Source organism: Loxodonta africana, chromosome 16, assembly GCF_030014295.1.
Source record: "Loxodonta africana isolate mLoxAfr1 chromosome 16, mLoxAfr1.hap2, whole genome shotgun sequence".
Lineage (NCBI taxonomy): Eukaryota > Metazoa > Chordata > Mammalia > Proboscidea > Elephantidae > Loxodonta > Loxodonta africana.
This window is the reverse complement of record NC_087357.1, coordinates 40,272,760-40,284,956: the sequence shown is the minus strand read 5'-3', so window position 1 is coordinate 40,284,956 and position 12,197 is coordinate 40,272,760. Positions and strand designations below refer to the sequence as shown.

The window sequence follows — 12,197 nt, the reverse complement described above, 5'->3', positions numbered from 1 at the left end:
CAAAAGTCATGTTTCTGCTGCTCCACGATGATGCTCCTTTACCAGAAGCATCTCTTCCTGCCTTGTGTCTACCTTCTGTATTGTTGCTACTGGGATGATGACTCTACAGTATTTTTATTTTATCTTTCTGGTTGTATAATGAATAATTTTGGTAAAGCAGGTGCTTCAGTTTGCCACGTTTTTGATGCTTGGTATTTTTTTTTATATTGGGGATACCTGACTATATAGGTAAAGAGTAAAAAGTTAATATATAAATGTATTTATTACATATTCATGAATTTTGTCTTTTCCAGAACTTTATGAAATCTTCCTCTCAAGAGCAAAGGAACGTTGGAAAAGCTTCAGTGAAACAAGTTCAGAGAATGATACAGAAGGTGTGATTTTTTTTTTTTGCATCTCTAGCTTCTTTTATTCTCTAACATGCGTAATGCCGAACAATATTCAAATGTTTATTTATTTATTTATAATATACTTTAAATGAGGTTTAGAGAGCAGACTAGCTTCTCATTAAACAATTGATAACACATATTGTTTTGTGACATTGGTTGCCAACCCCAAAACATATCCACATTCTCCTCTTCTCAACTTTGGGTTCCCCATTACCAGCTTTCCTGTCCCCTCCTGCCTTCTCTTCCTTGCCCCTGGGTTGGTGTGCCCATTTAGTCTTGTTTTGTTTTATGGGCCTGTCTAATCTTTGGCTGAAGGGTGAACCTCAGGAGTGACTTCATTACTGAGCCAAAACAGTGTCTAGGAGGCCATACTTTCAGGGTTTCTCCAGGCTCTGTCAGTGAGTTAGAATTTTATTCTGCATTTTTCTCTAGCCCTGTCCAGGACCCTCTATGATCCCTGTCAGAGCATTCGGTGGTGGTAGCCTGGGCACCATCTAGTTGTACTGGACGCAGTCTGGTGGAGGCTCTGGTGGTTGTGATCGATTAGTCCTTTGGACTGATCTTTCCCTTGTGTCTTTGGTTTTCTTCATTCTGATTTTTTAAAATAAGAATTTCAGAATGAAAATCTAGCCTCTGAAGATAATAGCCTGATTTTATACTGTGTGTCAGGAACTGTGATAATTGCTTTAAATACATTAGTCTCATTTAATCTTAATAACCATGGTAGGTAGTAGCATTATCCTGAATTATATGGAAGGAAACCAAAGCTCAGAGAGGTTAAATAACTTATAAGCAGTGAAGCTGTAATATAAACCCAGGTTGTTAGATTCCAAAGCCCCCAGGATTTTCAGCAGGGCTTTGAACCGGTTTTTCCTGGTTCAGTCGTGGCTGAGGAAGCAAAACTGGAACAGACCCAAATTTTTAAAATTGGGGCGAACAGGAACAGGAAAAATTAAGATTGAAGCCCTGCTAGAAACTCTGTCTCTCTCTTAGAAAACAAGGACAGCCTACGCGTTGCATAGCAACCAAATCGCTTGCCCACCAGATTTTGAGCAGACGTGGAAACAGCGATACCCCGCTGAAAGATGGTGGCGGAATACTCCACTCTAAACATGTGTCACTCACCACAGTCCTGCCAGTAACCCAGTCTCATGCATCAGGCTCCTGAAAGGGCTCACTATGCCTCTTCTGAGTCTCCCATTCCAGGACATCAACTCATAAATTTCCCCATTCTGGTTATTGTTCTGGCTCACCCAAATGATAAAAATTCGGATCTGTTCCATTTTTGCTTCATTTGCTGTGACTGAACTGGCTGGAACCAGTTTGAAGCCCTGGATTCAGTCACAACTGTAAGACTGAAGAGTTGAGGTATTTGAAGGCTAAGCTCTTCTTAATCTGAAGATAAACAGTCTTCATACCTCACCTGTGACTTCCTGTCTCTTACCTCTCCCAACTGACTTTCACACACTCCCTAATATATTATTTATAATTCTTATCATGCTTTTATCCTTTGTTCATTTAAATCACTCATAGTCTCCACCTTTGCCTCCACCCACATCAGTTTTTTTTCCTGATAATTTCAGGGAAAACTCTTTGTATCATCCTAGTTTATTAAATTTAGGTAAATTTATTCAACCAACTATCTTTAAATAACACAGAGCCTGTTTGTTTGCCAAGGAGTCCTCGTGGCAATATGGTTAGGCATTCATCTGCTAACTGAAAGATTGGTGTTTTGAACCCTTCTAGCTACTCCATGAGGGAAAGACCTAACGATCTGCTCTTATAAAGATTACAGCCTAGAAAACCCTATGGGGCAGTTCTGCTCTGTCACATGAGGTTGCTGTGAGGTGAAATTGACTTGATGGCACCTAACAACAGCAACATTTGCCTGCCAGTCACTTATTCTGCATTTGTTCTATTTCATAGAAAACAAACCCCCCTTTCTTGCCTATAAGTAAAATTCTAAAATGAACATGGCTTAGGATAAGAAAAATGGTGGTTTTCTATGAATATGTAGACAACTGTGTTACATTCCTTGAATATTCTTCCTTCTGTTTTAGAAAAAATGAACATTGTGGTGCAGGGGTGGGACTTGACTAAACAGTGTTAAAGGGAATATTTGATTTGCAAAAGGGTTCATGTAAGTGTCATCCTGAAGCCTGTTAGCTGTGTCAGGTATTTGTGAGGAACTAAATATGCAAGGAAAGTGAAGATGTAAGGAGGGTCTCAACTGATTCATTGTTCTTTTCAGACTCAGTTGTATGAAAAATTGAAATGATAAGTTTTCACTTCTAACACATTTTGTCATGAATAATTGAATGTGGTTAAGAGTTGTTCCACTTAGAAACACTGTTCTATTTAAATTAGTATTTACTTATTTCCTGGGTGTTTATAATTTGCACTTGGCATTTAACATTTTTGGTTATGATCTTTTCAAATATTGCTTCTGCCCATCTCTCTTTGCTCTCCTTCTGGGACTCCAGTTACATGTGTATTACATTGTTTAAAAGTGTCCCACAATGATCAAAAAACTGGAAAACAATAGATGTTGGCAAGGTTGTGGAGAAACTAGAACCCTCAGCCATTGCTGGTGGGAATGTAAAATGGTATACCCACTGTGCAAAACAGTTTGGTGGGAGCTCAAGAAGTTGAACATAGAAGGACCATGTGACGCAGCAATTCCAAACCTAGGTATATACCCAGAAGAAGTAAAGGCAAGAACACAAACAGAAACTTGCACAACAGTGTTTATAGTAGCACTTTTCACAAATACCAAAAAATGGAAATAATTGAAATGTTCAGCAGATGAATGGATAAGCAAAATATGGTATATACACACACAGTGGAATACTACTCAGCCATAAAGAGAAATGAAGTCCTGATGCATGCCACAACATGTGTGAACTTGAAAACATGCTAAGTGAAATAAGTCAGTCGCAAAAGAACAAGCACCGTATGCCCTCACTTATATGAAATAAGCACATATTTGGAAACCAAAGATTATTAGCAGTTATCAAGGGTGGGAGGAAGGGGGAAAGGGGAGTGTTTGCTTAGGGGGCATTGAGTTTATGTTAATGGTGGTAGAATGATTTGGAAAAGAATAATGAGAATGGTTGCACAACTTGAAGAACGTAATCAGTGTCACTGAATTGTACACGTAGATATTGTTGAGATGGTGTATGTTTTGTCAGGTATATTTTTACTACAGTTTTAAAAAAGATGTCCCATAGGTATCTTACATGCTGTTTAAAAAAAATTCTCTTTACTCTCTGTGCTTCAGTTTGGATAATTGATGTTGACTTATAATCAAGTTCATTAACCCTGTCTTCTGCTATATATAAAAATAGTCTGCTATTAAATGTGTCCAATGAGTTTTTCATTTCAGATATTATACTTTATCGTTCTAGAATGTCCACTTGGTTCTCTTTATAGATTCTATTTCTCTGTTGTAATTCTTCGTCTTTCCCTACTATACATTTCCCCTCCATCTTTTCCTCTATTGTCTTTAACATATTTATAATACTTTTTTTTTAATGTTCTTGGCTGTCACTTCTAAAACTGGATCATCTGCAGGTCTGCTTCCATTGACTAAGTTTTCTCTTGATTATAAATCACATTTTCCTGCTTCTTTGCATATCTTAAAATTTTTAATTTCATGCCAGACATTGTATATAAAAAGAATGTAGAGACGAAAGTTGATGTGTCCTCCTGAAGGAAGCGTGCTCTTTCCTGTTAGGCATTTGGATTAGCAGTTGATCACCTCAATCCAGTCAGTAATTGAACTAGGCTGGGGCAAGTTTACAGCTTTATATAGACTTAGCTCTCCTCATATTTCAAATTTCTTAATGAGAGAACTGTTCTGTTTTGATTGCAGGTCGCTTCCTCCATTGAGACTGTCTTTGGGTGATACAGGTTGATTTCATTCTGTCTTTCCAGAATGCACTGCCCCAGCACTCAACGAAAGTTCTATGGAGGAAAACCAGATATACATTCAGTGCTCCTCCAGATTCTTATCTATCACATTAACCCTACTTGGCCATGAAAAACTCTTTTAGTTTCTCTTTCCCCCAAGCCGAGTAACTTTGTCTGTGGAAAGCCTGATCCTAAGCCCATGCCCTAGACTTGGCAAATGCTCTAGGGAGAAAAAGAACTCTTCCTTTTCTGAGATTTAAATCCTCTAGACCTTCCTGTGTCCACAGCTCTCTGACTTAAAGAAAAAAAAATGTGGTATTTGTAATTTATTTGTCTTTTCCTAGTTGTTATGGTGGGAGCAGTATTCTGCCCCTACTTAGGCTTCTGTCAAAACTGGTAGCAGAAATCCTTTACCATATAATTTTCTGATACGTGTAGAGATATTTTCTTCACATAAGCAGCTCTAATTTCCAACAAAAGCTATGTGGCATTTCTTGAAATTTCTTGATTATCCAGCTTTTAACTTTCCGTAAATAACATATATGCTATGTGATTATCCTGTGTTTACACAACTGACATTGTTACAGACAAGTAATTATTTTAATTTTTCTACTTGGAAAATGCAGGTGTATCTGTTGCTGATCGGGAGGCCAGTCTGGAATTAATTAAGCTAGACATATCCCGTACCTTTCCATCTCTCTACATCTTTCAGAAGGTGAGGGTTTCTAACCTGCTTATAACAGTATTAAAAGAAAAATCTTTTAATATCCAAGGGAACAAATTCTCAAAATGCATAGCCATAATTTAAAAAAAGAAAAAAAAAGGCAAAGCTTTAAAAATTAAAAAAAAAAAAAAAATTTTTTTTTTTTAAAATTAGGTACATTTATATAAAATGTGTGAAGCTGGTAGGAAAAAGTTAAAATAATTTGTATTATTTTATTTCACTGACATTGCAGTTAGCATAACACGCATCCTTTTATGCAGTAGGTACTTGATGAATTTTCAGTAAGATGAATTTCTTCATTTTATTTTTTATTTTACTTAGTTTGAATCATTACAATATAAAGAAATTTGTCCCCCAAACTTAAAAATTTTCAGCACCTTCCTTATAGAATTACCATTGAAACAGGAAGAAATTTTTTTTTTTTTTTGTACCGAGGCTGTTTTGAACTTGCTTACACTTTATGATAAAAGAATATGAGAAAAGATTGCGTTTATACATACTTTTCACATAGAATTCTATACCTTTAGATTGATAAAGTAAAATGAGATAAAACTTTTTACTGTTAAGATTAAAATTATTAATACAGTTTAATTTAGTTTGGTTTGATGTTTTTCTTTTGCTGAAATTGTATTATATAAAACGAAGCAGCCTGTATTAATCATACACTTACTGTGCTAAATCTGTGTCTTTAAAATTGTACACAAACTAGGTAGATGGTATCCATCATGTAAGTTTGTTTGGCTTTTTTTTTGTTGTTCGCAATTAAATGTATTTTTTATTAATACTTTAGATAACATCTTGACAGAGTATACTTAGAATATTTTTGACAATTGTTAAATACACTATCTAAAACAAGTAGTCATTTAGGAAATGTTAGAGCTTATTAACATGCTATTTGAGAATTACAATGATTACTTGTATAGTTTCAAATTTCATTTTTCTCTCCTAAGGGTGGCCCATATCACGATGTCTTACATAGTATCTTAGGGGCATATACATGTTACAGACCTGATGTTGGTTATGTAAGTATTGGTTTCAATCTGTTGTTGTTGTTTTTTTTTTTTAATGTAAACGTTTTATCTGTATTTTTATCAGAGTACCTTAATGTTATATCATCTCCCACATGTCTGTATCTCTCTGTCTTTTTTCTTGAGTTCATTTATTTACGCTGAGAGCAGTCTTCCAATCTCCTGCCAGGGGCTGATAAGATTGGCTGCCAGCTTTTTGGGAGGGCGGCTGGGGATTTCACTATTCAGTATATGTAAACTTTTTATTTACGTATTTATTGAACTTTAGATGAAGGTTTACAGAACAAACTAGTTTCTCATCAAAGAGTACACACATTGTTGTATGACATTGGGTAACAACCCCACAACATGTCAACACTCTTCTTTCTCAACCCTGGGTTCCCTATTTTAAACTTCTTATTTAATGCTCCTCTTATCAGCGTGGTGGATTATCCCCCTCTTTCCGACCCCACTTTCCCTGACTGTGCCTCTAGAGAATACACCTCTTATGTTCTGCCAGGGTGAAAGAAAGATAGGCACCTGCCCATAAAGAGTAGGGGAGGGAATTTGATCCTTTTTACAGACTTTCAACCAATCCTATTTTTAGCCCTTCCCCTCAGTTTCAGAGGTTCCTGATGACTTCAACACCTGAGCCTTCCAGGGTTTTGTGGCCAGGATTGGCTTGCTGCTTACTGGCTTCCTCCTCTGCAGATACTCAGTTTCAACATTCTCCACTTTAAGTTAAAATTTCCAAAAGGCTATTGACATCTTTATCTATTGTTTATCTCCTCTTCCGTTCTCTTTGTCCTCCTCGGTTAATATTTATCTTTTTCTTTACTGTCATTTTAATTGGATTTTAGAAGGGAGCAAAGAAAAATGTGTGTTCAATTTGCCGTGTTTAACTAGAAGTCACAAAACCTTCATCTTCTCACCTTTACCTTAAAATAGAGAAATTTTAGGGTTTACTGTAGGGTAGCTATCTGGTACAACCCACTTTGTTTTGTTGCATGTTCCCTCCTTCATTTTTCATTCATTTGCATACCCAACAAAATATTTATTGTGTGCTTATTACTATATATACCCAGGAATTGTTCTAGGCAATTGGGATACTTCAGTAAACAAAAGAAAAATTTCTCCTTATGACGCTTACAGTTTAGAAGGAGGATACAGACAATAAACAGCAAATATAATAAATTAGTGACTATGTTGTATTAAAAGGAGACAAGTGCTATGGAAAACGTACAGTATGGTAAAGGCTGAAAGTGCTAAATTTGGGGGGAGGGTGTGTGTGTGTGCAGGCTGCAGTTTTTTTTTTAATTTTATTGTGCTTTAAGTGAAAGTTTACAAATCAAGTCAGTCTCTCATACAAAAACTTACATACACTAAAAAAAAAAAAAGAAAAAAAAATTTTTTTTTTTATATACTCCTAGTTGCTCTCCTGCTAATAAGACAACACATTCCTTCTTTCTACCTTGTATTTCCATGTCAATTCAGCCAGCTTCTGTCCCCCTCAGCCTTCACATCTCCTCTCCAGACAGGAGCTGCCCACATAGTATCATGTGTCTACTTGATCCAAGAGGCTCACTCCTCACCAGTATCATTTTCTATCTTAGAGTCCAGCCCAATCCCTGTCTGAAGAGTTAGCTTTGGGAATGGTTCCAGTCTTGGGCTAACAGAAGAAGGTCTGGGGACCATGACCTCTGGGGTCCTTCTAGTCTCAGTCAGACCATTAAGTCTGGTCTTTCTACGAGAATTTGAGGTCTGCATCCCACTGTCGTCTTGCTCCTTCAGGGATTCTCTGTTGTATTCCCTGTCATGGGAGTCATTGGTTGTAGCCAGGCACTGTCTGGTTCTTCTGGTCTCAGGCTGATGTAGTCTCTGGTTTATGTGGTCCTTTCTGCCTCTTGGGCTCATAATTACCTTGTGTCTTTGGTGTTCTTCATTCCCCTTTACTCCATGTGGGCTGAGACCAATTGATGCATCTTAGATGGCCACTTGCGAGCGTTTAAGACCCCAGACGCCACTCTCCAAAACAGGATGCAGAATGTTTTCTTAATAGATTTTATTATGCCAGTTGACCTAGATAGATATCCCTTGAAACCATGGTCCTCAAACCCCCACCTCTGCTACGCTGGCCTTTGAAGCGTTTGGTTTACTTAGGAAACTTCCTAGCTTTTCGTTTAGTCCAGTTGTGCTGATCTCTCCTATATTTGTGTGTTGTCTTTCCCTTCATCTAAATTAGTTCTTGTCTACTATCTAGTTAGTGAATACCCCTCTCCCTCCATCCCCCTTCTCGTAACCATCAAAGAATATTTCCTTCTCTGTTTAAACTGTTTTTTGAGTTCTTATAATAATGGTCTCGTGCAATATTTGTCCTTTTGCAGTTGACTAATTTCACTCAGCATAATGCCTTCCAGATTTCTCCATGTTATGAAATGTTTCACAGATTCATCATTGTTCTTTATCAATGCATAGTATTCCATTTTGTGAATATACCATAATTTATTTATCCATTCATCTGTTGATGGGCACTTTGGTTGCTTCCATCTTTTTTTTTTTTTTTCAATTTTTATTGTGCTTTAAGTGAATTTTTTTTTAAGTGAAAGTTTACAAATCAAGTCAGTCTCTCATACAAAAATTCATATGCACCCTGCTATATACTCCTAATTGCTTTCCCCCTAACGAGGCAGCCTGCTCCTTCCCGCCGCTCGCTCTTTTCATGTCCATTCCGCCGGCTTCTGACCCCCTCTGCCCTCTCATCTCTGTTCCACATATGAGATGCCAATGTAGTCTCAAGTGTCTACTTGATCCAAGGAGCTCATTCCTCACCAGCATCTTTTTCTATCCCATTGTCCGGTCCAATCCCTGTCTGAAGAGTTGGCTTTGGGAATGATTCCTGTCTTGGGCAAACAGAATGTCTGGGGACATGACCTCCAGGGTCCTTCTAGTCTCAGCCTGACCGTTAAGCCTGGTCTTATTACGGGAATCTGAGGTCTGCATCCCACTGCTCTCCTGCTCCCTCAGGGGTTCTCTGTTGTGTTCCCTGTCAGGGCAGTCATCAGTTGTGGCCAGGCACCATCTAGTTCTTCTGGCCTCAGGCTGATATAGTCTCTGGTTTATGTGGTCCTTTCTGTCTCTTGGGTTCATAATTACCTTGTGTCCTTGGTGTTCTTCATTCTCCTTTGATCCAGGTGGGTTGAGACCAATTGATGCATCTTAGATGGCCGTTTGCTAGCATTTAAGACCCCAGATGCCACTCTCCAAAGTGGGATGCAGAATGTTTTCTTAATAGATTTTATTATGCCAATTGACTTAGATGTCCCCTGAAGCCATGGTTCCCAAACCCCCACCCCTGCTATGCTGGCCTTCGAAGCATTGAGTTTATTCAGGAAACTTCTTTGCTTTTGGTTTAGTCCAGTTGTGCTGACCTCTCCTGTATTGTGTGTTGTCTTTCCCTTCACTTAAAGTAATTCTTATCCACTAATTTTTTTTAAATCTAATTAGTGAAAACCCCTCTCCCTCCCTCCCACCTTTCCTCCCTGCTCTTGTAACCATCAAAGAATATTTTCTTCTCTGTTTAAACTATTTCTTGAGTTCTTATAGTAGTGGTCTCATGCAATATTTGCCCTTTTGCAACTGACTAATTTCACTCAACATAATGCTTTCCAGATTCCTCCATGTTATGAAATGTTTTGCGGATTCTTCATTGTTTTTTATTGATGTGTAGTATTCCATTGTGTGAATATACCATAATTTATTTATCCATCCGTTGATGGGCACCTTGGTTGCTTCCATCTTTTTGCTATTGTAAACAGTGCTGCAGTGAACATGGGTGTGCAGATATCTGTTCATATAAAGGCTCTTATTTCTCTAGGATATGTTCCAAGGAGCAGGATTGCTGGATCATGTGGTAGTTCTATTTCTAGCTTTTGAAGCAAGCATCATATCTATTTCCAAAGTGGTTGTACCATTTTACATTCCCACCAGTATGTAAGTGTGTTCCAGGCTCTCTACAGCCTCTCCGATATTTATTATTGTGTGTTTTTTGGATTAATGCCAGCCTTGTTGGAGTAAGATGGAATCTCATTGTAGTTTTGATTTGCGTTTCTCTGATGGCTAATGATCATGAGCATTTCCTCATGTATCTGTTAGCTACCTGAATGTCTTCTTTAGTGAAGTTCCTGTTCATATCCTTTGCCTGTTTTTTAATTGGGTTATTTGTCTTTTTGTTGTTGTGTTTTTTCAGTAACGTGTAGATTTAGAGATCAGCCGCTGACCGGAAATGTCATAGCCAAAAACTTACTTTTAATCTGTAGGTAATCTTTTTATTCTTTGGTGAAGTCTTTGGATGAGCATAGGTGTTTGACTTTAGGAGCTCTCAGTTATCTAATTTCTCTTCTGGTGTTTGTACATTTCTAGTAATATTTTGTATACTGTTCATGCCATGTATTAGGGCTCCTAATGTTGTCCCTATTTTTTCTTCCACAATCTTTATCATTTTAGATTTTATATTTAGGTGTTTGATCCATTTTGAGTTGGTTTTTGTGCATGATGTGAGGTATGGGTCTTGTTTAATTTTTTTGCAGGTGGATATCCAGTTACGCCAGCACCATTTGTTAAAAAGACTGTCTTTTCCCCAATTAACTGACACTGGGCCTTTGTCAAATACCAGCTGCTCATATATGGATGGATTTATGTCTGGATTCTCAATTCTGTTCCATTGGTCTATGTATCTGTTGTTGTACCAGTACGAGGCTGTTTTGACTACTGTGGTGGTATAATATGTTCTAAAATTGGGTAGTGTGAGGCCTCGCACTTTGTTCTTCTTTTTCAGTAAGGCTTTATTTCTCTGGGGCCTCTTTCCCTTCCATATGAAATTGGTGATTTGTTTCTCCGTGTCATTAAAAAACGTCACTGGTATTTGGATCGGGATTGCATTGTATCTATAGATTTCTTTGGGCAGAATGGACATTTTTAGAATGTTGAGTCTTTCTATCCACAAGCAAGGTATATTTATCCACTTTTATGTAGGTCTGTTTTGGTTTCTTGCGGTAGTGTCTTATAGTTTTCTTTGTATAGGTCTTTTACATCTCTGGTTAGATTTATTCATATGTATTCAATCTTCTTAGGGGCTATTGTAAATGATATTGATTTGGTGATTTCCTCTCTGACGCTGTCTTTGTTGGTCTAGAGGAATCCAGCTGATTTTTGTATGTTTATCTTGTATCCTGATATTCTGCTAAACTATTAGTTTCAGTAGTTTTCTTGAGGATTCTTTAGGTTTTTCTGTGTATAAAATCATGTCATCTGCAAACAGAGATACTTTTACTTCTTTGCCAATTTGAATGCTCTTTATTTCTTTATCTAACCTAGTAGCTCTGGCTAGGACCTCCAGCAGAATGTTGAATAAGAGTGGTGATAAAGGGCATCCATGGTCTGGTTCCTGTTCTCAAGGGGAATGCTTTCAGTCTGTCTCCGTTCAGGATGATGTTCGCTGTTGGCTTTGTATAAATGCCTTTTATAATGTTTAGGAATTTTTCTCCTATTCCTATTTTGCTGAGAGTTTTTATCATGAATGGGTGTTGGACTTTGTCAAATGCCTTTTCTGCATTAGTTGATAAGATCATGTGGTTCTTGTCTTTTGTTTTATTTATGTGATAGACTACATCATTTTTCTAATGTTGAACCATCCCTGCATACCTGCATATGAATCCCACTTGGTCTTGGTGAATTATTTTTTTGTTATGCTGTTGAATTCTATTGGTTAGAATTCTGTTGAGGATTTTTGCGTCTAGGTTCATGAGGAGTATTGGTCTGTAATTTTCTTTTTTTGTGGTGTCTTTACCTGGTTTTGGTATCAGGGTTATGCTGGCTTCATAGAATGAGTTTGGGAGCATTCCATCTGTTTCTGGGCACTGAAATACCTTTAGTAGTAGTGGTGTTAACTCTTCTCTGAAGGTCTGGTAGAATTCTCCAGGGAAGCTGTCAGGGCCAGGGCTTTTCTTTGTTGGGAGTTTTAAAATTACTTTTTCAATCTCTCCTTTTGTTACGCGTTTATTTAGTTGTTCTGCCTCTGTTTGTGTTCGTTTAGGTAGGTAGTGTGTTTCTAAAAATTTGCCCATTTCTTCTAAGTTTTCAAATTTGTTAGAGTACAGCTTTTCTTAG

The 12,197-nt window shown here is 37.5% G+C and overlaps 1 protein-coding gene across 4 annotated transcripts in view; it reads left to right on the top strand.

Moving 5' to 3' along the window:
* The window catches only part of TBC1D12 (TBC1 domain family member 12), a 134,830-nt gene that overhangs the window by 104,114 nt on the left and 18,519 nt on the right, over window positions 1-12,197 (top strand). For all 4 annotated transcript variants that reach the window (XM_064269564.1, XM_064269566.1, XM_064269565.1 and 1 more), the window contains 3 exons: window positions 294-374; window positions 4,928-5,016; window positions 5,976-6,047. In XM_064269564.1, coding sequence (XP_064125634.1) covers window positions 294-374; window positions 4,928-5,016; window positions 5,976-6,047 — 242 coding nt within the window. The remainder of the gene's footprint in view (window positions 1-293; window positions 375-4,927; window positions 5,017-5,975; window positions 6,048-12,197) is intronic.